General features: G+C 37.2%; 1 protein-coding gene across 4 annotated transcripts in view; it reads left to right on the top strand.

Moving 5' to 3' along the window:
- LOC149142502 (Clathrin adaptor complexes medium subunit family protein) overlaps nucleotides 1–14,179 on the top strand; it is a 169,191-nt gene extending 155,012 nt beyond the window's left edge. For all 4 annotated transcript variants that reach the window (XM_089453209.1, XM_089453210.1, XM_089453207.1 and 1 more), the window contains 7 exons: nucleotides 2,651–2,754; nucleotides 2,905–3,009; nucleotides 3,171–3,265; nucleotides 11,102–11,189; nucleotides 11,328–11,388; nucleotides 11,543–11,616; nucleotides 13,758–14,179. In XM_089453209.1, coding sequence (XP_089309335.1) covers nucleotides 2,651–2,754; nucleotides 2,905–3,009; nucleotides 3,171–3,265; nucleotides 11,102–11,189; nucleotides 11,328–11,388; nucleotides 11,543–11,616; nucleotides 13,758–13,856 — 626 coding nt within the window. In that variant the 3' untranslated portion in view covers nucleotides 13,857–14,179. The remainder of the gene's footprint in view (nucleotides 1–2,650; nucleotides 2,755–2,904; nucleotides 3,010–3,170; nucleotides 3,266–11,101; nucleotides 11,190–11,327; nucleotides 11,389–11,542; nucleotides 11,617–13,757) is intronic.
- Nucleotides 14,180–22,327: the final 8,148 nt, after the last annotated feature.

Here is a 22,327-nt window from a genome sequence, read left to right as displayed (position 1 = left end):
TCACCCCAGCGTTTGCACTTACCTTCTTTCATTCTTTGTATTTCCAAATTAGTTTTTTTTCCCTCACTAAGATGTGGTGGAACATATTTTGTCTTATCTGTGTTCGCAGTTTGGGGAAATCTTTGTCTCGAATATACTCTTTCAACTTTTGGCCACTGCATCTTTTCAAGCTTCTTTTCTGTAGCTTTTGTTTTCTGTCTTGCTTCTTCTATACAATTGATGTCATGAAGCTCAAGCTCAGCATGGAGATGTGGTTTAAGTCCCATGATATATGATTGAATGAGACGAGTCTTTGATAATCAAGTTTCTCCTGTAGCTAGAGTTTCCCATTCTGTAGTGTATTAGTCAACATCTCCTTTTTGTTGCAGTTTGGTGAGTGCTGAGAAGAACTCTTCTTCCTTGGCACCTTGGAACCTCTTAAAGAATGCATTTTGAATTTCTTCCAACTAATAGCAAGTGTTGTCTTCTTCCACCACATATACTGATTATATGCTTCGCCTTCCATTTGCATGGATGCATGCCTGATCTTTTCATCGTCATTGTCAATACTGTAAATCTCGAAATATTCTTCTGCTTTATTGAACCATGCAACATTATATTTCTCGTTGCCATCAAATTTGGAGAGCTCAAGTTTTGCTCTTCGTTGATATGTAGCAATTGGTGGGGTGAAGAAGGGGTATTGATTCAAGATCTGCATATTTGAGTATTGTTTCCAGAGTTGCATATTTTGAAAATTCGTGTTACTGTTTTGTTGATTGGCCATGGATGATCCTTTTTTGAAGACTCAGGGACTTGATGTGGTTTTGATGAGTTTGATGTATATGAAGAATTTGGATGTTGAGTAGCTTCGTTATTCTAGGGTATTTGATCAGGTGTAATTCTCAACTTGTCACAAATACAAACTCAACATCGCCATTGCTTGATCATGAGCTATTGAGGTTGCATTATGATTTCGATCCACATTATTTGAAAGGATCGCATGATCCTTTTTAAATTCATTATGATTCTACTCGAGCTGATTTTCTATTCTCTTCATTGTATTCTGGAGTTCCTCGATTTTTTCGGCATGTTCGATGACTTTAGTCTCAAGATCTATCAAATTTTTATTAAAATCAGCCATCAACATTGACGAAGACATTGATCGGGTGTGTGGCAGAGTATATTTATCTAGCATAACTTCTTCTTAACTTGACCCTAATTTATTTATTTATTATTTTAATACAAAAACTTTTATTTTATTTTATTATAATTAAATATATATAAATTAATTTATAGTTATAAAATTATATTGTATAGTTTACAATTATATAGTTTTATAATTATTTATTAATTTATATATTTTATATAACCAATTATGTAAAAAGTGTGAGTTATATATAACATATATATATGTTAATGGTAAGTTACGGTAGAAGGGTATGAAACAGTGGCTTGGAGATTTCAGTGGCTGCGACAGGGATTAAACAATGGTCGAGTGACATTGATGGTAACATGTATGCAGATCGGTGGAGTGGTTGTCAGGGCGTGTCATGGAGATGGACGATACATGGTAGAATGAACAACGCAGAAGGGAATGGGCCGTCAGGGAATAGAAAGCGGTGAACAGCGGTGGCAGGGAGATGCGGGTGGTTTGGATGGTCAACAGAAGTATGGACACCGAGAACAGAGGTAGCATAGGTGGATTGGGACGGGGTGCGGATGGCAGGGATAGCCGGCGGCTGGGAGCACGAGTCACGAATAGAACGATGGGTTTTAGACAGGGACAAGTTGGACAACGGAACGAGCAGGGGAAACGAAAGATTGTTGGCGGATCACAGACTGACTTGGAATGATGGCGATGAGGTAGAAGTGCAAGGATGGTAGAGTAGTCTTCAACGAACTGAGAGCGTGGCTAGCTCTGATACCAAATGGAGCATATAGGCTCCATAATAGACAGAAATAAATATATTTTTTTATTAATGAATGAAGAATGATTACAATGAATGAGGGCTCAGGCTTAAATATAGCCCAAGAGCCATTACATGAGGGGGCATGATCTTTGATCGTGCCCCTTAGTCTAAAAATGGAGTTAATTAAGTTAGTAGAATAATTGGCATTGGTTGTCGAACTTCTCTATCATGACTTTACTAAAAATGTACCCATCACAAACAAAATCTTGACTTGACATGCTGCGTTTTTTCTATCTTATTTTAATGCTTAGAGGGTTATATTGATGACAAATGCTACAATGTAGGCAATGGTTTTGATGATATGTAGGTATTTGTTGTAGCATGATTTTTTTGGATGCTAGAAGCCATATAGAGGCTATTTGATGATGTATTTTTGGTTCAGAGATGGATTGCAAACGATGTTATTTTGGTTATGTGCACCCTTACATGCTATATAAATAAGAACTTTTGTTCATTTGTGTATAAATGGTTTGGATTCATATGGATGCACATGAATATATATGTTTTTCTTTAAAATTTGAATAATTTATGTATTTTTGGTCAACCAACCAGTTCTTGGTCCACAAGGTTTTCCGGTTCGGTTCTGATAACATTGGTTTTAAGAATCATCTTTTAGTTGTATTCTGACCGTTTTCCTTTTGAAGCAGCATTAGTTGTTTACAAGTATTTAACTTGCTGATATAAATGGTTATGCTTATCAGATTATAGCAGCTCATCTGGGGCAGGCATGGTACTTTTGGATGACTGTAATTTTCACGAATCTGTCCGCCTCGACAACTTTGATTTGGATCGAACACTGACTCTGGTGAGAGTAATATCAGGTTTTGTCATGGAGATAAAGGCAATGAAAGAATACAGCAATTGCAGATAAAAAGCTAAATTGATGCTTAGAGTTTATATTCATACCCCTTGTTTATTAATCTATAGGGTCTTAATTATACCATTTAATATATAGGTGCCCCCGGATGGAGAATTTCCAGTCATGAATTACCGCATGACTCAAGAGTTTAAGCCTCCATTTCATGTCAATACTTTGATTGAAGAAGCTGGTTCTTTAAAGGTTGGGATCCTTCTAATCAGACTTCTTGACAAACATGCATCATCACTGTGATTAACTTACAACGTTAATGGTTGCAGCTTTAGCTACTATTGCATGATATTTCAAGACTCCAAAGTTCTATGAACATGGAAGCTGATTTTGTTTATTTTTTGAACACTTAGGCAGAAGTTATGCTGAAAGTTCGTGCTGACTTTTCCTCTACAATTACTGCTAACACGGTTGCATTGCATATGCCTCTGCCAAAGTACACGACAAGGTATTGTTTTCCATGTTCTGAATGTTTAACAAAATTATATGGTACATTCTATGGCATGACAATCTAGGAAACTAACAAGAAAATATCTTCAGAAATCTCTAACGCAAAAAGTAGTTAATATATCAAAATCCCAGTATCACTGCTTCTGGCAGTACATTCTAGTTTCTATGTGAAAATAGGTCATGAACTCCCAGTTTGCAAATCCATTTGAAAAAGAACGTCACAAGATCAATAAGCAAGCTGCACAATCACAAACTACCATGTCGTGGGAAACTCTATGGAGTGACTTGCACTGAAATGAATGGTTATCCTGAGTCCTGACCTACATTTGGAGTACTTCCAACCGGCACTTGGCAGACAGGGTTCCAAGACATCCACTCAAATGGAGGTGGGAGGGGATAGTTGACTGTTGGAGCTCCGGGCTCTTGTGTGCATTATGCCATCAATATGATACATTTATCTGGACATTATAGCTTGTGATAACAACTTACATAATTGACAATTAAATCTCACGATTCATCATATTGACCATGAAGCCAAATACAGATTCAATGTAATCCATAATTCCCAGACATTCCTCAGACCAAAGTTGAATCAAAGCATGCTACATAAATACATTCGTCTTATAAGATCAAGCTAGTGAAATTGTGCAGCATGCCTTTTTAAATCAAATTCAAGCATGCATGCTCTCTTTATCCAGAGCCATAAGCCAAAAATAGAGTCAATGGATTCATAGTGGGGACTATATGTGAATGTTGTTCCTCTAACAGCTTATGTACAAGCTTAACATGGAGAGATAAGTTCTGAGAGAAGAGAACCACAGTCTCTGCTTTTAGAGTCTAGAGTCAACTCTAGACTAACACTTATATTATCGATCTTCAGGACTGAAATTGCATCATCTAATGCTTGTTTAAAGTTTAAACAAGCAAGATGAGATTAAAACCAACTAGCCTCATCTTGTTTAAGGCACAAAGGATCAATTAGCAATTCAATGGGTTTAAGTTTGGCAATTTCATGAGAAAAAAAAGCACACATTATGTTCAATATTGGGTATACAAAGTTGTTAATACTTACTGTGTAACCTATAGATCATGCAAAACACAAAAATTGCCACTTTCTTTAGTTTTGCCCATCACCATTTTGAACTGATATGCCTGACCAGCTATGGACACAGGGTTCACCGAGCTTCAATCTTGAGGTTGGAAATTTGGTGAACCTAAAAAGCATTTTGAGGTTTGTTGAACCTCGTGGCTGTTGACTGAGTCCACAGCTCAAGCTCGTGACCTCATGTCACAACTCAATCCTGTAACCTATCCTTGCAATTTCCATGTCCATTATAACATTTTTTATGTTTATTGATGTTGATTTCTTACTATTTTATATCATAGTTTTAAAAACTGGAACTGGTCCACCTAATAAACCGGGTTTCAAACCGGAACCGGTCAAACGGGGACTGGTCAGATCTCAATGAACCGGTTTTAAAAAAAGAACATTAAATAATTAACTTTTAATGAAAAAAATATTTTTAAGATTTAAAATCATGATTCCAAGCCAATAGAGACAGAATATGAAAAGTTTGCTCATCTATATACCATTTAGAGGTGAATATATCAAAATGGCACCGAGTGCAATACATATCATTGACAAAATACATAAGCAATGAGGCTCTAAATGGCCCCTAGAGTCTGAAAACAATGCTCTAAGCTATGGGGCCACTGACCTACTACAAGTCTACATATCAGTGATCAACAACATGATCACTCCTCATCATGATCAAACTCATCACCACTACTAGACAATGGATCTGTTATGAATAAAAATATTCATAAAACATCAATTAAATAATAAATATTAAAATAACAAATATTAATAATAAAAAATTAATTAAATTAGTTAATGTCTCATTAGTTGTGAAGAGACATGGGTCAAAAGTTGTGTCATTCTATCTTCGTGGCCAGTCAATGCCTATATAGACACACTGCCACGAAGATTTGTAAGCACCATTCATATTTTTATAATAACACAACAACTATTTACTACAAAACAAGTCTACATATACGAATTCGTGCTTGCATATATGTTCAGGTGCAACAGTGGTATCAAAGGCTCACTTCTTCGCTGTCCCATTGCCGTCCACATTGTCAACCGATCACACCACTCTCGACCCACAAAAACCACTTTGTTGTAACACACTTCCTATCGTTGGCCATGACCACGCTGGGTCTCCCCCATCCCACACCATCTTCCACATGCTCTCCCTGTCATACCCTCCGCTCTACTGTGTAAACGTTTCGCACTCATCCCGTCTCTTTGCTTACTGTCTGCACTGTTCGAGAATTCTGGCTAGTTTCCAAGCTGCCAAGCTGCAGATTGTCGGTCGCCTTCCTCCCTACCTTTCTGTTGTCCCACATGCCGCCTGCTGGCTTGTCTACCGACACTTTGACAGTGCTATAGACCACTGATTCAACAAATAACCATGGTCAAACTACAACCACTTCTCGGGCGAGGGTCAAAGGACGTGACTGGCTATAGATTAAGTCACCGTTTGGGTTATAATTTTAATATAAGGTCACGATTAGATTACGTTGGGGTATATAACTATATAAGATTTATAACATAAGTAATAGAGTTATATAATATTACTTAGTTATTGATATATTTAATTAATTCAATTATATAATATTTTTTTTATAATAATAATAATATTATATTATTTCATTAAAAAAAATTGGGTCTACAAGGAAGAAGAAGAACAAAATGGGAAGCAATAACAATGACGACAATTCAAAAAAAATTCAAGAAGAACTCGGCAGAATGCGCAAGTGCCTTGACGATATCGAGAGGAAGAAAGATGATTTCGGGAAAAGTCAAGACCAAATGGCAGAGGATATCATAGCAATAAAGAGCATGATGAGTCAGTTTATGGGAGGAGCCAATCCACCTTTTAACCCCTCGGCTATGCAAAGTCCCAAGACTCCAGAAGGTGAAACTTTTCCAAATCATGAATTTCTATCGATGCACGAAAAACAATGTTCCACCAAGAGTCTGGTGCGGGGAGACGCATAGGGGGGACGTGTGGGAGTACCCTCAAATTTCAGGGAAATTTCAGGGGTGCGGGGAGACGTCGAGGTATATATATATATATATATAATTCAAGTTCATGTTCATTGTTCAATAATGAAAACATAAATATTAAATAGACTAATAGTAATATGGATACCAATACATTGAAAATTGAAATTTGATCCACACATAAAATATAAATTCATAATTGAATTAAATAATGACATTCATTGATCCATCCTCATCATTCATATTGATACATACGTCATTCATATGACATACTGATTATTCATCGATACCATGAGATCCAATAAAAAAAAAATTCAATAATAAAATATTCAAATACATTGATCCATATCATTCATCATTCTACAATCTACATTGATTTAAAAATTAAATTCATCATTCATCATTCTAGAATCTAAATTGCAAGCAAAACATAATAGTATATTACTATATACTATATACTAGACATTGAAGTTTTGAGCGGGGATGCCCAGACGCACCCCTTTTGGGGAGTCTCGTTCCCCACACTGGGGAAACGCACCCCATTGCGTCTCCCCAAGACTCCCCAAAAAGGGTGCGTGGGGAAACGCACCCCCAATAGACTCCCCGTCTCGGGTGCGTGGGTGCGAGGGGTGCATGCACCTGACCTTGGGGGACGTGTCCCCGTGGAACACTGACGAAAAGCCATGAGTACTGCAACTACAGTTTGAAGGAAGTTAGTACCATTCAAAGTTTCCCGACAGAGACTACCTTAAAATTAAAAGGGAATTACCTAAATACGATGGTAAGAACCATAAAGGCCCCATTGTATGGGTAAATAAAATGGACGCCATTTTCAGAGAAAACCCACCAATAGGTGAGCAAGAAAAGGTCATGACCGCATCCAACTACCTGGAAGCAGAAGCGTATGATTGGTTCCTATGGTGGTCTAACAAATGTGCAACTTGCTCGTTCAATTGGCAAAATTTTAAAAACACCCTGATAAAAAGGTTTCATGACGAAGAAGAGGATGATGTTTACGAAAGATTCGTTCACCTCAAATAGAAAGGATCAATAAGCAAATACGCTCACGAATGGGAAGTACTAGCTATACGGCAAAAGGGATTCTCAGATGAAGAGCTGTTAAAAATGTATCGGTGTGGCCTTAAGGATTATATTCGAGAAGAAGTAAAATTATATAAACCCCAAACCATTGAACATGCTAGACATGCAACAATAATTATTGAGAGAAAATATAAGCTCAGAATGTCATCATTCAGGGAAGACTAAGACCAACAACAACACTCGGGAAGAAAAGAAACTAACAAATGTAGGTATTGTGGAGACAAATGGACATCAGGACACAAATGCCTTAACAATAAACTATATACTTATGAAGTAGAGAAGGAATCAAACACTTCAAGTAATGATCTAGAAAAAAAGATAAAAAAGAAAAATAGTTGTTGCAAATGTGGAGAAAACTGGACGCCAGGCCATAAATGTGAAGACACATCCTTGTGCTACTATAAAAATAGTAGATGGGAAGAAAATTGAAGTACAACAACCTGATGAAGGAATCGTTGTCATACACAGTGAAGATTCAGATTTTGAGGAACTGTCATTAGTTGCAATTTCTGTGACTCGAAAAACCTTGATGAAAATAGTAACTCTTTCGGAGATCAAGAACAACAAGCAATCACAAAATACGTTCCACCACAGCTTCGGAAGAAGAGCCAATTCCCAAAAAGGAACGTTAAATTTACTACTCCATCAACAAACACGAGGAAGATTCTATGTCCTAAAACCCTAAGGCTCAAAGGACTCATAAAAGACAGAAATGTCAATATACTTATAGATTATGGTAGTACTCACAATTGTATAAACATTGATCTTGCTAAACAACTTGGTCTTTGTATATGCCCAATCAAGGATCTGACCATGTCTGTCACTATTGGAAAGAAAATCAAGGAAATAGGAGAATGTCAAAAAGTTTCAATCCAAATACAAGAACTGAAGCTACAAATAGATCTATTTGCCCTACCACTCAAAGAAATGGATGTAGTTCTAGGTGCAAAATGGTTAATACAACTAGGGAGCTATACTACAAACCTTGAAGAACAATTCATGGAGTTTAACTGGCAAGGACAACATTATAAATTAAATGGTGTTAACACTCCCAGCTCCAAGGAAGGTACAAGTACTCGTGAAGAATGCACCAGTCAACGAAAGGATGCCATTCCATCACAACAATGTTCAACTAGAGAAAACCCTTTTGGTTGTGCTTTGAGGACAAAGCATCTCTAAAGGGGGTGGCAATGTTATGAATAAAAATATTCATAAAACATCAATTAAATAATAAATATTAAAATGACAAATATTAATAATAATAAATTAATTAAATTAGTTAATGTCTCATTAGTTGTGAAGAGACATGGGTCAAAAGTTGTGTCATTCTATCTTCGTGTCCAGTCAATGCCTATATAGGCACACCACCATGAAGATTTGTAAACACCATTCATACTTTTATAATAATACAACTATTTACTACAAAACAAGTCTATATATACGAATGCATGCTTTTATATATGTTCAAGTGCAACAAGATCATCAACAAGAGCTACGTAAATAATATGGCTCAGAGTTTGAGGATTCCTAAAACTCTTCTACAACTTTAGTAGTAGTAGTAGCAAAAATAGACATCAAAGCTACAATTCATTGATCAACATGGTCACTCATGAAACTCATCATTGATTCAGCGCTACTAGAAATGGGATCATCAACAAGAGACATAAACATCATCTAGCTCAAAGTCTTCAGACTTGGATTGCTCAACCTTATAACATGATAGAAATTGTAAAAGTTTAACATGGCTAACCAATGATTTTGGTTTGAGTGAAGGGTTCATCTCCTCAACCTTATAATGTGGTAGAAAAAGATTAGCATGCCTAACTAGTTGTTTTCCTTTGAGTGAAGGGTACATTCTTGTTAAGGCCATGGTAGAGGAGTTCAACAATCAATACCACCAACATCAACAAAATTCAACAATCAATGCCACCAACATCAAGGTTCTTAAAGGGCTTCATGCTCTTGATCAAATGCCAATCTCATACCCTCACACATGATAGAATCAAATGGAAACATTGCAAACCCCCAAACCATGAAATCCTGAAAACCATTAAGTCTGCTGAATTTTGAGTGAAATCTAAAATTCTAGTATCTCCATATGAAATAAAATGAGGTCAAAGCCACTCTCAAACATCCTGAGGCATTTCATGGTAATGTTAAAAATTTAAGTAAAAGGATGAAAATGAAGCATTTCCTTTATTTTTCATTTTCATCTTTTTACTTTAAGAATTTAACATTACCATTAATTTCCAACATTTTTAGGGTTGAGATGTGTCAGGGAAATGAGAGGTTAGGCATGCTTTTCTTGGAGGGGCTGTTTTTGGAGGAAAACAATGCTAAATTTCCCTCAAAAGAGCTCCAAAACTCACAAAACTGCATTCTGTGGGGTCCATCGCTGGTTTGTCAATGAACCAGTCCGTTTAGGATGGAACCGGCCGTTTTGACCATAAACCGGTCGATTCCATCCTAAACTGGCCGGTTTTTGTGAATTTTGGGTGAAATAGATCCTTCAACCGCGTTTTTTGTTTGTTTGACCCGGTTGCCCAATGAACCGGCTGGTTTTTAAAACTATGTTTTATATTACATTTCATTTTAAGATTAATAAAATTATACATATATATTTTTAGTAGATGTATGTAGATGAGCCTAAAGGGTGAACCTCATCAAAAAATTCAAATTTGAACTGAACCTAACCGTTGCTGAAGCCAAACCATGTGACTTAGCTGATCAGTCTTTGGTCACATGATGTGTTGAGATTATTAGCATCATTCTTTGATTGGTGAGGCCCACAATCTACTCTGAAGTAGCCTTTGAAAATGATAATGGTTGTAACTAAATGATGAACTCGTGCAATGACTTTGTTCACATTAATTCTTCATGTATGCTTCTTTGCAATGTCAAATACAGGTATTATAGACGGTCGTGATGTAGAGATGGCCAAAGAGAATGGAAGTGAACTGTCTGACCGTATGATTTCCCCTCCAATTTGTAATGTTGAATTGTGCAGCTTAAGTTCTTACTGTATCTGCAGTTGATGTTGTTGTGGCAGATTTAGTTAAAGAACTGAAATTCTGAGTAGCTGATTTATACGGCAAGATTCATTGACTACCCAACATTATGAAGTGGCACATAACAAAGTATTTCTTTTTGCATCTGCTGTTTCTCGTTCTCATTCATGTAAATATGAGAGCATGAGATATAATGTAAACAATACCAAAAATACCCAGTCAGTGAGATTATATCTTTATTGAAAGAGTGAGAGTGCCATCAGTGTGATTCTGTAGTACATATTTTGAAGCAAATTGAACATCAGAACAAGGAATGCTATGGGTTCATTGCTTAGTTTGAGTTTGCAATTCTGTTCTAGTTAAGAAGATTGTACCAAACTTAAACTGATTGGTGACTCAGCATAATCTGTGATCAAGCTGACAAAAGAGCTAATAGTTTTCCTGAAGAAGCTCACTTTTAGTTCAATAGTATATGTACTATGGTTTATTGAGTTCATTGTCCTTGGAAAGCGGGGTACTTTGTCAGTAAATTTCTGTCTTAATTTGGAGCTTGTATCCTATCTGGAAATCTACAATGATATCCATGTTAAATATTTGGTATGTTTTTCAGCTGTAGAAGCTCTTAACGTTCAAAAAAATGGTAATGTTTCAACAGGGTTAGCTTTGATTTGGAGTCAGGAGCAGTAGGACAAACAACAGATTTCAAGGAAGGGAATAAGACGCTAGAATGGGGGCTGAGAAAGGTGACGATATCTATTTTCCTTTTTGTCAGATATATTTATGTTTTATTATTCCAAACTTCTGAACCCAAGCAGCAATTGAATTTTTTTTTGTGTAATTGGATCTCTCTTTTGACTTTAACAAATTGAGTTTTTGGCCAGATTGTCGGTGGTTCTGAGCATACATTACGGGCAAAGCTTTCATTTTCCCAAGAGACAAATAGTAAGGGACAGTTATTTTTGTTCCTATCTGAAATTCTGAAAGTTTCTGGTGTTGTGTAAGGTGGAAGGGTTAGGTGGTTCTGATGTGCTTTTTGGTTATCATGGTAAGATTGTTTTGTTTGCTGATAAGTATGCACTGTTCTTTTGAAATGCAGTGAATATCACAAAGGAGTCGGGTCCTGTCAGCATGACTTTCACTATACCAATGTACAGTGCTTCGAGGCTACAGGTATGGTTAATAGATCGATAGAGAAGATAGCTTGCAAGCATCACCTTGCTATTCTCTTTTGTTCTTGAAGTGAAACATTGACATCTTTCTTTTTGCCATTTATCTTGTTTGACCTATTCATTTCCATTGAACAACTACCAAAATTGCTTGAAAAGTTTTAAATATAAAGATGATAACCAGTGAATTACAACATTGTTTATCACTGTTATACTGCAATGAAATGATCTACCAGAGTGTAATGTTCCAAAAAGGAAATAACAGTGATAAACAAAGCAAAATACCATACAACACCGAAGTATTTAAACAACAATCAAATACCCACAATTTATACAGAAATTGCGCCAAAATTCAGCCATTTTATTATATATATGGAGAAGAGTACAATACACGAAATGTGTGCACCTGGGCTTGCCAAAGCAAGCTAAACAATCCCATGTGAGAAAGATGCTACCATCCAGATGCAGAGGAAAGGCTTCTCCTCAATGTTCTGCACTGGCCCTGGAAATTCTACAACTGCTGGTTGGAAGAAACCCCTGTTTGAGCCTCCAAATGTGCTCAGAAATTCTGCCAAATTAATCTTGAGTTCTCCACCGAAAACCCAGAAAAACCTAGAAAGGGTTTGGGCAAATTCTACCAACCACCCGGGACCCAAATTTGAGCTCACTTCTCCTAACTGGCTGCCAAATAATTTTGGGGCACCAAACTCCAAAAATCCTACAAAATTAGGAGCAGACTCCCTGACCCCTGACTGAATAAACCCAGAAAGGAATTGGGCAAATTCTGACCTTCCGAAATTACCCAATTTTTGGTGCTACGCCATTCTTGGCGAAAACTGCGTCCCCCACACTTCAACTGCTAGATTTGGCACTTGGTTCTCCTCAATCTGCTGTAGAACTTCCCTGGAAATTACCTCTGGAGAGGTGAGTGGATTTCCTTCCCAAAAACCTGCACAAGCATGAAGTATTCAGCCCCACGAATTTTACCCAGTGTCACTACTGCGCAGGCCCTAGAGTGGCATATTTGGCTCTCACAAAAGATGCAACTTCTAGCCCTGAAAATCTCCACAAATGCTAGTCCAACATGAGGGAAATTTCTACCAAATTCTCAGGCCAAAATACCCCTTTTCTCTGCCCCAAATCAGTGGTATGATTTTGATCCCTGCATCCTCCATGGAAATCGAACTCGCTGAGAAATGGGCTGAAAGCTAACACAATCTCCAGCAAATTTACCTCCCACTGAGTTCAGAAATTCCTCCTACTCGAAGTCCACCGAAATAGAGGTTAGAATTTCCGCTTGGGAATTCCTTGTGCCAAACAGCACGGGTTGTCTTGGCCAAACAGCTCAAGATAACTAGAGTTGATTTGTAAAATGATCAAAGATACCAAATGGAGGCCCCCAAGCTCTATTTATAATTGTTGGTCCTCTCCCTTGGTGGTCCCCACATCCCACTAATTCGCACCCCTTGCTTTCTCTCTCTCTTCTCACTAGTGCGAATTGCCACTTGGGTTGAATTTCTCTCCTTGTGGTCTCCACTCTCCACTGAAGCTGCAATTTCCCTTTTTCCTCCTAATTCCCAATGCCCGAATTGCCTCCAAAAATCGTCTCTAATGCGGAAAATCAAAATTGGGGATATTACACAGAGGTTTTTATTTTTAGAACTAGGTCTTTGATCCTCACTTTCCGTTTGGCATGACATAAAAATAGCTTAGTTTGGATACATATGCAATGCACCTTGCCCACAATAAAGAAGCTTTTTTGAGCATGCTTTGAGACAAATCTGCTACCTCCATCTTGAATGATTGTGACCACTGATCAACAGGTGTCAACATGTCATACAAATCATAATTATGCTGAAACGTTATAGGTGGCTCATGTATGTTCCGTTTACATTGTAATTTTAATGGATATTTAAGGTTTAGATGTAAAATCTTCAGCTAATTCTGGGCTTCCTCTCTTTCTCTTCCTCTTTCCTTTAGTCTCTTCGATTTTTTATTTTTATTTTTATTTTAATTTGGTTGTTTAATTTTATTGTTTATTTTAATTGGTTAAAATTATATATCTTTTTTGTGTTTTATCAAACTTCATGGATATTTAATATCTTGGCTATTTCATAATTATGTAAAAATAACATTTTTTTGCAGGTACGATATTTACAAATTGTTAAAAAATCCAGAACCTACAATCCTTACCGGTGGGTGAGATATGTGACTCAAGCAAACTCTTATGTCATCAGAATATGAAGAATCAAAAGTATAGAACTGTATTGTATTGCACAATTTTGTCATATGACTCTAGATTGTTAAAAATATTTTCATTTGAAATAATTTTGCTTTGTTTATCAAGATTGGGAATTAGAGGATAAAACCTTTAATTCAGTACACTTAAGGTGGTTCATATTAATTTTTTGTTTATTGCGTGGTGAACAATCAAGAGGGAGGGGCGCCCTTCATATCTGTTGTTTTTTTAATTCTTTCCTATATTTTCCTAGTAAAAGGAGGAAATTGGCTACATAAAATATGACAGTGGTAGTTGGACTTTATTATGGTTTTTTAAGTTTCTGCAATTTTCCTGATGTTCACTTGTGTTCATAGTTAGGCACAAGAGAAATTATGAGAGAAATGGTATATCCTAGTAACTTGACTTGTACATGATTTGAATTTTATGGTGGTGTGAGTATTTTAGAATTCTTGTGGTGGTTTTCATGCCTAACCCCACATTAATATGATAAAATGATGTATATTACATGATGTCTAATTGTCTAACAACAAATATCTTGACTCTTGACAGCTTGATGTAAATAAGCATCATATCGCACCAACTTGATGTTTCTGTAGCTTCAAAACACACATGTTGCTACCCCCATTTTCAAACATTTTCTAGGTGTTAGTACTCCTCAGTGACCCAACGCTGAAAAAGGAGACCGATGGAGGTAACCTCGAACCAATATTTAGATCTGGTAGTTAGCCCTACCATAGTTTTAAAAACCGGCCTAGCTAACCGGTTACTGGTCTAACCGACCGGTTAGCAGGCCCACCGGTTGGAACCGGTGAAAAAACCCGGTTTAATAGGCTGTGTGACGGAAAATTTGACCTAACCGGTCCTAAACCGGCCGATTACCTGCCATTCCCACCAAGGACCCACTATGCGGCTTTTCCAAGGTAGTTAGGGGTTTTAGAGGGAAATTAAGGGTGCTTTCCCTCCAAAAACACCCTCTCCAAGCTTTTAAGGAAAAAAAACGATTAAATGATCTTGTTTTCGTGCAATACAACCTTCGACTGAGAAGGAACCAAATGATGAATAAAGCACCTGATCTAGATCCCATTATGTTGGACAATATTGATCCAACATTAGAATGGGTGGAGGAGACTGAAGATCTTGTGTTTGAGGCTGATTTTGATATCGACATGGCTTTAGCGGGGGATGAAGTAGATTTTGTGGTGGCATCAAAACCAGGATCAGTAGCGGCATCAAGGAAAGGCAAAGAACCAATGGAAGGCACTAGTCGTGCAGGTTGACAAACTGGTGCTTCCATTAGGTCCACTTCTATTGTTATTGGTGGCATTGCTGCTGAGGTTGCGGATTATGCTGAGGCATCCTTAGACTCTAAACTAGATGATGTCTATGTAGCTCTTGATGATGATCTTGTGGCTAGTAGTGGTGATGAACTTGATGATTGATCATGTGTACACTATAGACTTGTAGTAGGCCAATGGTCTCATAGCTTGCAGCATTGTTTTTGGACTTTATAGGTCATTTAGAGCCTCATTGCTTATGTATTTTGCTATTTTGTCGATGATATGTATTGCACTCGGTGCCATTTCGTTATATTCACCTTTACATGGTATATAAATGAGCAAACTTTGCATATTTTGTCTCTATTGGCTTGGAATCATGGTTTTAAATCTTAAAAATAGTTTTGTTTCATTAAAAATTAACTATTTAATGTATTTTTCTAAAACCGGTTTGTTTAGACCAAACCAGTCCCGGTTAGACCGGTTCCGGTCGGTAAACCAGTTCATTAGGTGGACCGGTCCGGTCACTGGTTCCGGTTTTAAAAACATTGAGCCCTACCAAATCAGAAAGGGCTCTCTCAAGGATTTCACAATCAACAAAGTGATTGGAGAGGAAATAAGATGTTAGGCTAGATATTAAGCTCAAAGGTGTTTGATTTTAGGGTTTTGTTGGAGCAGGGTCAACAAGTCTAGGGGGCTAAGTTAGGGTTTCCAAAAGATGAGTTTGCAGAGATATAATGGGGCAAGGTAGGCATGCTTAGTTAACATTCTTGATTTGTCATTGTGTATAGGGTTGAAAAGTAAGGTTTCAAAATGAGCATGAGTTTCATGAATTCATTTATTAGAGGAAAATGTAACAAAAATATGAGAGTTTCATCAAAATAGAGCAAATACTTAAGAATTATGTTTAAACCTTATGAAACAATCACAAGAAAGCATTGAGATGGGAGTAGAGAGAACAATACATTCATACTGATGATAACAAAAGAAAAAACACTGCTAATGAACATACCACAAGAATCCCACTATAATAGCTGCAACTCCTGTATATTACTCCTGCAAATGATCACAAATACACTAGCTCCACAACCTCTTGACTAAACAACATCCAACCCCTAATACTTCGAAATCTGAAGTATTTATACAATCATTTACATAAATAAATATCTTGAAACAGAATTCAAGATTTGTTACAAAAATTTATAAAAATAGTTTCAAACTGCTAATAATATCGGTCGGCTGAGCTTTGGTGTTGTTCTGGGCATTCTGGTAGTAACTGAAGCCTTGAATAAACATTTCTGTTAGTCCTGCTGGCTGATGAATTGCGCTATTGTTCCACTTTTCATTGCTTAAAACGCGCTGGAAAGGTCCTCGTTGTCCTTTGAGCGGAGGCGAAATGGACGATTTGGTGCTCTGTGAATGGAGGCCGTGATTGTTCAGTTTGGAAAATATAGGAAGTTATATGAAAACATCGAGAAGTTGTGGCCGGGAGCGTAAAAACAATGCACTGATTTTGACAATCCGAGAGGATTATGAACCGTTGATTTGGGCTGGCTGATCCGGGCCGATTAAATCTGGGTCGTTGATCTGGGTCGTTGTATTATCGCAATCGCAACAGGGAGAGGGACCTTAACATTGATTTTTGGTGATTTTTCGATATGCCGGACCTAAAACTGTAACAGACTGCAATATATAAAATATCGCGTCCATCGCAATAGCAAGTCGAAAGGGGTTTCAGCAGAGGAGGAACTTGTGACTTGAGCGATCTCTGCTTGTGATATTGCAATCGGCGAGGGAGGAGTTATCGCAATCATGGAGTGGGACGATATCGCAATCGACGAGCGGGGAAGGAACTTTGCAATATCGACGGAGGAGGAACTTGCGATATCACAATCGCAATCGGGAGGAAGAGACGGGCGACTGTTTTTATCACACAAGGGAAAGGGTCGATAGCGATATGTTTTGTGGGTCCCAGCCCTTAAAAAGGGACTTCGGCATAGTTTCTTAGTGTTAAATGGAATGCAGCTAGAGTGGGTATACGGCTAGAGTTTAAAAATGAGTTTTTTCAAAGGGAAAAAAATGGGTTTTGGCTAAGATTTAAGGATTTTCCCATGAAAAAAGGGGTTTTAGATGGAATGAGGTTATTTATGAGGGAAGGTTGAGGGAGGTATATGGGGTATGAATGAGGATGTTGAAACAAGCTGAAATCTCCTTGAACATTTTTCCCTAATTACTACTCCCATGATGATGACCTAGGTGATGTCATGACTCTTTTTGACCATTTTGATGACTTGACCTTGATAATGACACCTAATGGATTATGAAACTGATGATTTGGACTTTTAAACCTTGCAATATGACTGACCATGAGATGATGACTAAGATGGTAATCAAGACACTTTACTGATGACTCATCACAAGGAGTGATGGCATGACCAAGATGGCATTTTGACCATGAAATGAAGGGAGTAGTAACATACCTAGACATACTAACCAGTGACCAAATTTTTATTTGAAAACCTATTGAAACTATAAAAATTTGGCCTAGGACCCTATCAACAACTTTGAAAGAGTACATTTGATCACTAGTGACTGACAGGACTGACAGACACTAACACTAGGCATGAAATACGTTTTTCTTTTTTTGGTTTTTTTTCCTTGTATCCTTTCATGGTTGTCTCGTGAAGGACAAAACTAGCATTTGCAATCATTTTTTTTGCAAGCAGATGGCTAGCATTGTCACATCTGTGGATCCCAGTTTTTAAGTTTCTAGAGACCAGGAGCCCGCAGTTTGTATGCTTTCACTGTACTATTTTGATATCAATATATTTTATTGCCACTGCTACAAATTTTTGATGCAACAATGGCTAGTTTAATATTATCAGTGGACTTCTTTCTATTGCATGGAATATGGGTTGGATGCTTTTTTAATCAAAGATAAGCTAAAACAGCATAAAAATATTTCATAACATGCTTGGATGCATCTCATGACTAATGAAGCATTTCATCTGTCCATTTTTAGAAAATCGAGGTCTTCACAAAATACACATCACATCCAGGTATACAAGAATTGATTCTGCATGTGTGGCCCTTGGTAGTGTAGTGTTTGGTATGGAGGGGTTTATTTTTGATAGTTCTCTAGATGGTGGTTCCCTAATAAAATATGGAAGTATTGACATTAGATTTCTAATCCAGAGACGCTGAAAAGTTAGCAAGATCAGAACACTTATTTTTCACAATATTAAGTAAAGGCAATTACTGATGATAGGATCCATGACAATGTTTTGCACTCACTGATTGTCAAGTATTTTAAACTAGCAGTGCGATTGTTTGATGTGAGATTATTGTGCAATTCAAGTAATAAGTTTTCATGTATTGCAACATTGAGAAAGCTCTTGGATAGGGAAATTTTTAGCAGAATGGGAAAGCAATATTTTAGAAAGACAAAAATGTTGCTATATGACAATGTCGAACATAGATAAAGGAAAATCTGAAGTCTCACCTAGAAGTTTAATTGCATTTTCTTTTATTAAACAATAGCTTTGCGTAAGTCAGCAAGAAGACGTGAAATTTCATATTTATTTTGTATATGTACAGAGCCCAGTATTCCGGATAACAAATGTAGTGTATTGTCAATGACCGTTTCTTGTGAATATTAACTATGAAAAATACATTTACTTTTTAGTTGAAATTGAAGCTGGTGCTAAAACATATGACCTTTGTATTTGGATACTAGGGATATTTTCTACGTTTTACTTGAATTTGAAGCTGGTGTTAAAAGAAATGATCTTTGTTTTTGGATACGAAGGGTTGTGCATCTTGGCTCGAGTAGCCTTCTGATATTCTCTACATTGTAGGTCCCAAAGAAAATAGGTAACTGTAGATATTAGATTTCTAATTCAGACACCCAAAGTAGGAGTCTAATTTTTATTTAGTGTGCTGTAATTTAGAACTGTGAAAAGTTGGCAAAGATCAGAACACTTTTTATTGCAATTTCAAGAGAAGGCAATTATTGATGATGGCCATGAAAATATTTTATCTTCACTTAACTGTTGAGTATTTTAAAGTAAGCAATGTAATTGCTTGATGTAGGATCCTTGTTCAATGCAAACCAGTTATTTAATTTTTTATCCTTTTCATGCATTGCAACATTGAGAGTGGTAAAGTCTTAGCAGAATGGGAAGGCAGTATTAAAGACAAGCAAAAATAGTGCGATACAATAATGCCAAACACAGTTAATGGAAAATTTAATCTTTCCTAGAAGTTCCATTGCAATCTTTTTATAAACCATATCTGGAGATAAGTGGGCAGTGGGGATACCAAATTTCATATTTTGTTTTTTGTACATGTAGATAACTCTGTAGTTTGGATATCAAATGCCAGGTTCCTGTGAATATTAACTAGGAAAAAAATTTCATATTTTAGTCAAAACAGAAGCTTTTGCTAAAACGAATGTTCTCAGGAAATCTCAGTTTCGGAAGGACTGTTGCAAAGTTGACATGCTAATTACATGCCAGATCTCCGAGTCACTCTTTTAGTTAGTCATTTTTCTTGGGCTGGGCAGACTCATTGTTTGTGGTTTTACCTGTTCTTCAATTTAATAGGATCCTGGAGGTTCCTTGGTGATCACATTGACATGACAAGAAGTTGCCTTAGAAGTTAACAGATTCAGAGTGCTGGATGCTTCCAGCGTGCCTTTTGGTTTGAATGCAAAGCTATTATAGTCTAAATTAGAAAAGAGAGAAGATGAAGTAACGTAACCTTGATGAACCAATCAATAAATGGTGCTCTCTTTTATGTAAATTCAAATTATTTTGGATGACTGAGGGCAAATAAGTGCTTTTGCTGTCAAAGAAGAAAGTAGGATTTGCTTGATCACTATTATTTGAATGTTCTCGGGTTTGAAGAGAGAGCCTAAGATAAATAATGAGGGAGGCATCTATTGAGTGGGAAAAAGGATCTTAATCGCTCTTTTTTAATAAAAACAAAATATAAATGAACCTGATTATACCCTCCAGGCCAAATATGTGCACTTATTGTGATAAAACGTTGTGTAATGAATTAGATTAAACTTATCCTTGAGTGTAGGTTTAATTCCAATTGGGCAAATAAGATCCTTCATTTTGGAAGTACAATATATAAACTGTGCAGGGCAGGCATGGAATTTGACAGCGTGTCTCACGTGTTTGCTCTCCAAACCTGTATTTGACACGTGGATACAAAATTGACACCAATCATTACCTGTATCAAAATTTTCCTCTCATCACGTTGACATTTAACTGTCTGGTACTTGTCATAAATCAGAGTAGGTAGCTACAAGATACCACTAAGCCCATACATATTTGATATAATATAATTACACATGGTTCAGTAGGGGCGGTGTTGCCTCACTGGGGGTTAAACGAAGTAGTAAATGAAAAAATAAATGAATTGTGTGTTGAAGTTTTTGTAGCTTTGGAAGGTCTTCTACATGGACTTGGTGTCTTAGCATGTAGAAGATATTTGATTGCCTCTTTAGGTGCTTGTCTTGAGGAGTAAAGATCACATATTCCCTCACATAACAAAGAAAGATTTAGCCTATCAGATGTGGACGACCTTGACTAAGTTGTACTAGAGTAGAAAGAGGTGTTAAGGGAGAAGTTGAATAGAATCAAGATGAATAGATCTGAGATTGTGATCCCATAATTTACAGAAGGATTCAATAGGTGCTTGATGAACTTTCAGTTGTTGGGGAAGAGGTGGTTGAGGTGGATCTTGTCAAAGTAGGGTGTACCAAGTAGTGGACTACATTTATGATAGGTATCCTAGCCAAAGATAAACTTCTTGATTGCCTCAGGTTGTGGGATGATTTCACCCAAAAGGTTTGGGAGGAATCCATAATTGCTAGATAGTGCAAAAGTGGAGATGAGTAGACCCTTGCTATTGTTGGGAAAGAAAAAAAGAACAAGGATAAGGCCAAGCAAACTTAGACAAGAGGAGCATCTTCACAAGGGAAGAAAGACGAGAGCAAAGTCAAATGTGTTGCATGTCACAATTTCAGCCTTATGCCGAATATATCCAAATAAGAAGGCATGCAGGGGGAAGATAACAACTACATCCTACATAGATGGATGAGATAGATGACAAATTCGAGAAGGAATTTGCTCTATATCATGTTTTTTTGGCACCATTACAGTGGGGGGTGTGGTTTGTAGACAATGGAGCATCTCGTCACATGACGGGATCTTGGGATATCTTCACCAGTATGGCCAAGGAAAACAAAGATCTACATGTGAATCTTGGTGACTACAACAAGTATGCTGTGGAGGGCATTGGCAACATATAGTTCCAACTAGACTCAGGGAGTCTTATGGAGGTGAAAAAGGTAATATATGTACTTAGGTTGGAGAAAAATTTACTCTCAGTTTCAGCCATGGAGGACATAGGACTTGAGGTCTGTTTCACAAAAGGTGAAGTAATTATAGGCCGAAAGGGGTTGATCCTAGCTTGAGGCAAGTAATAGGAAGCAATGAGAATAATCCATATTTGTTGAGAGGACAACTTGTAAAACCCCTAGTACATAGCAGTGACAACTAGAGTGACATTTGGCATAAGAAGGTGGGACATCTAAACTACAGGGCTCTACCACTGTTATGGGAGATAGTAACTAGTTTTCCAGAGTTCAGTATAGAGCATGATGGTGTGTGCAAGGGATGTGCACTTGGTAAGTAGGCCAAGGCAACATCCCCTAACCTTGAGACCAGGTTCAAAGGTCTGTTGGATTTGTTGCATTCTGATATCTGTGTTCCTATGTCAATGGAGTCTATCTTAAGGAGCAATTATTTTGTAACATTCATAGATGACTATTCTAGGAGGACATGGATTTGCTTCCTAAATACCAAGGATGAGTTCTAGGCTTTGTTTCAAGAGTTCAAAGCTCTTGTGGAGAACGAGACTAAGAAGCAATCAAGATCCTAGGATTAGACAATGGGGGCGAGTATACTTTTAACGAGTTTAAGGATTTTTGTAGGGAACCAAGAATGAAGAAAGCGCTGATAGTGCCCTACAATCCACAACAAAATGGAGTGGTAGAGAGGAAGAACAAGAGTATGGTGGGAGTGGCCATGGCCATGATTGATGATCAGGATTTGCCTATGTTCTTATGGGAAAAGGCATGTAATATGGCTGTATGTTATGAATATAAATTTATATAAAATTAA

This window comes from Pinus tabuliformis, chromosome X (genome assembly GCF_031772625.1).
Source record: "Pinus tabuliformis cultivar Carrire ecotype Pingquan chromosome X, CPIR1, whole genome shotgun sequence".
In the NCBI taxonomy this organism is placed as follows: Eukaryota; Viridiplantae; Streptophyta; class Pinopsida; order Pinales; family Pinaceae; genus Pinus; species Pinus tabuliformis.
The sequence above is the reverse complement of the archived record's forward strand: the minus strand, read 5'-3'. Positions and strand labels throughout refer to the sequence as shown.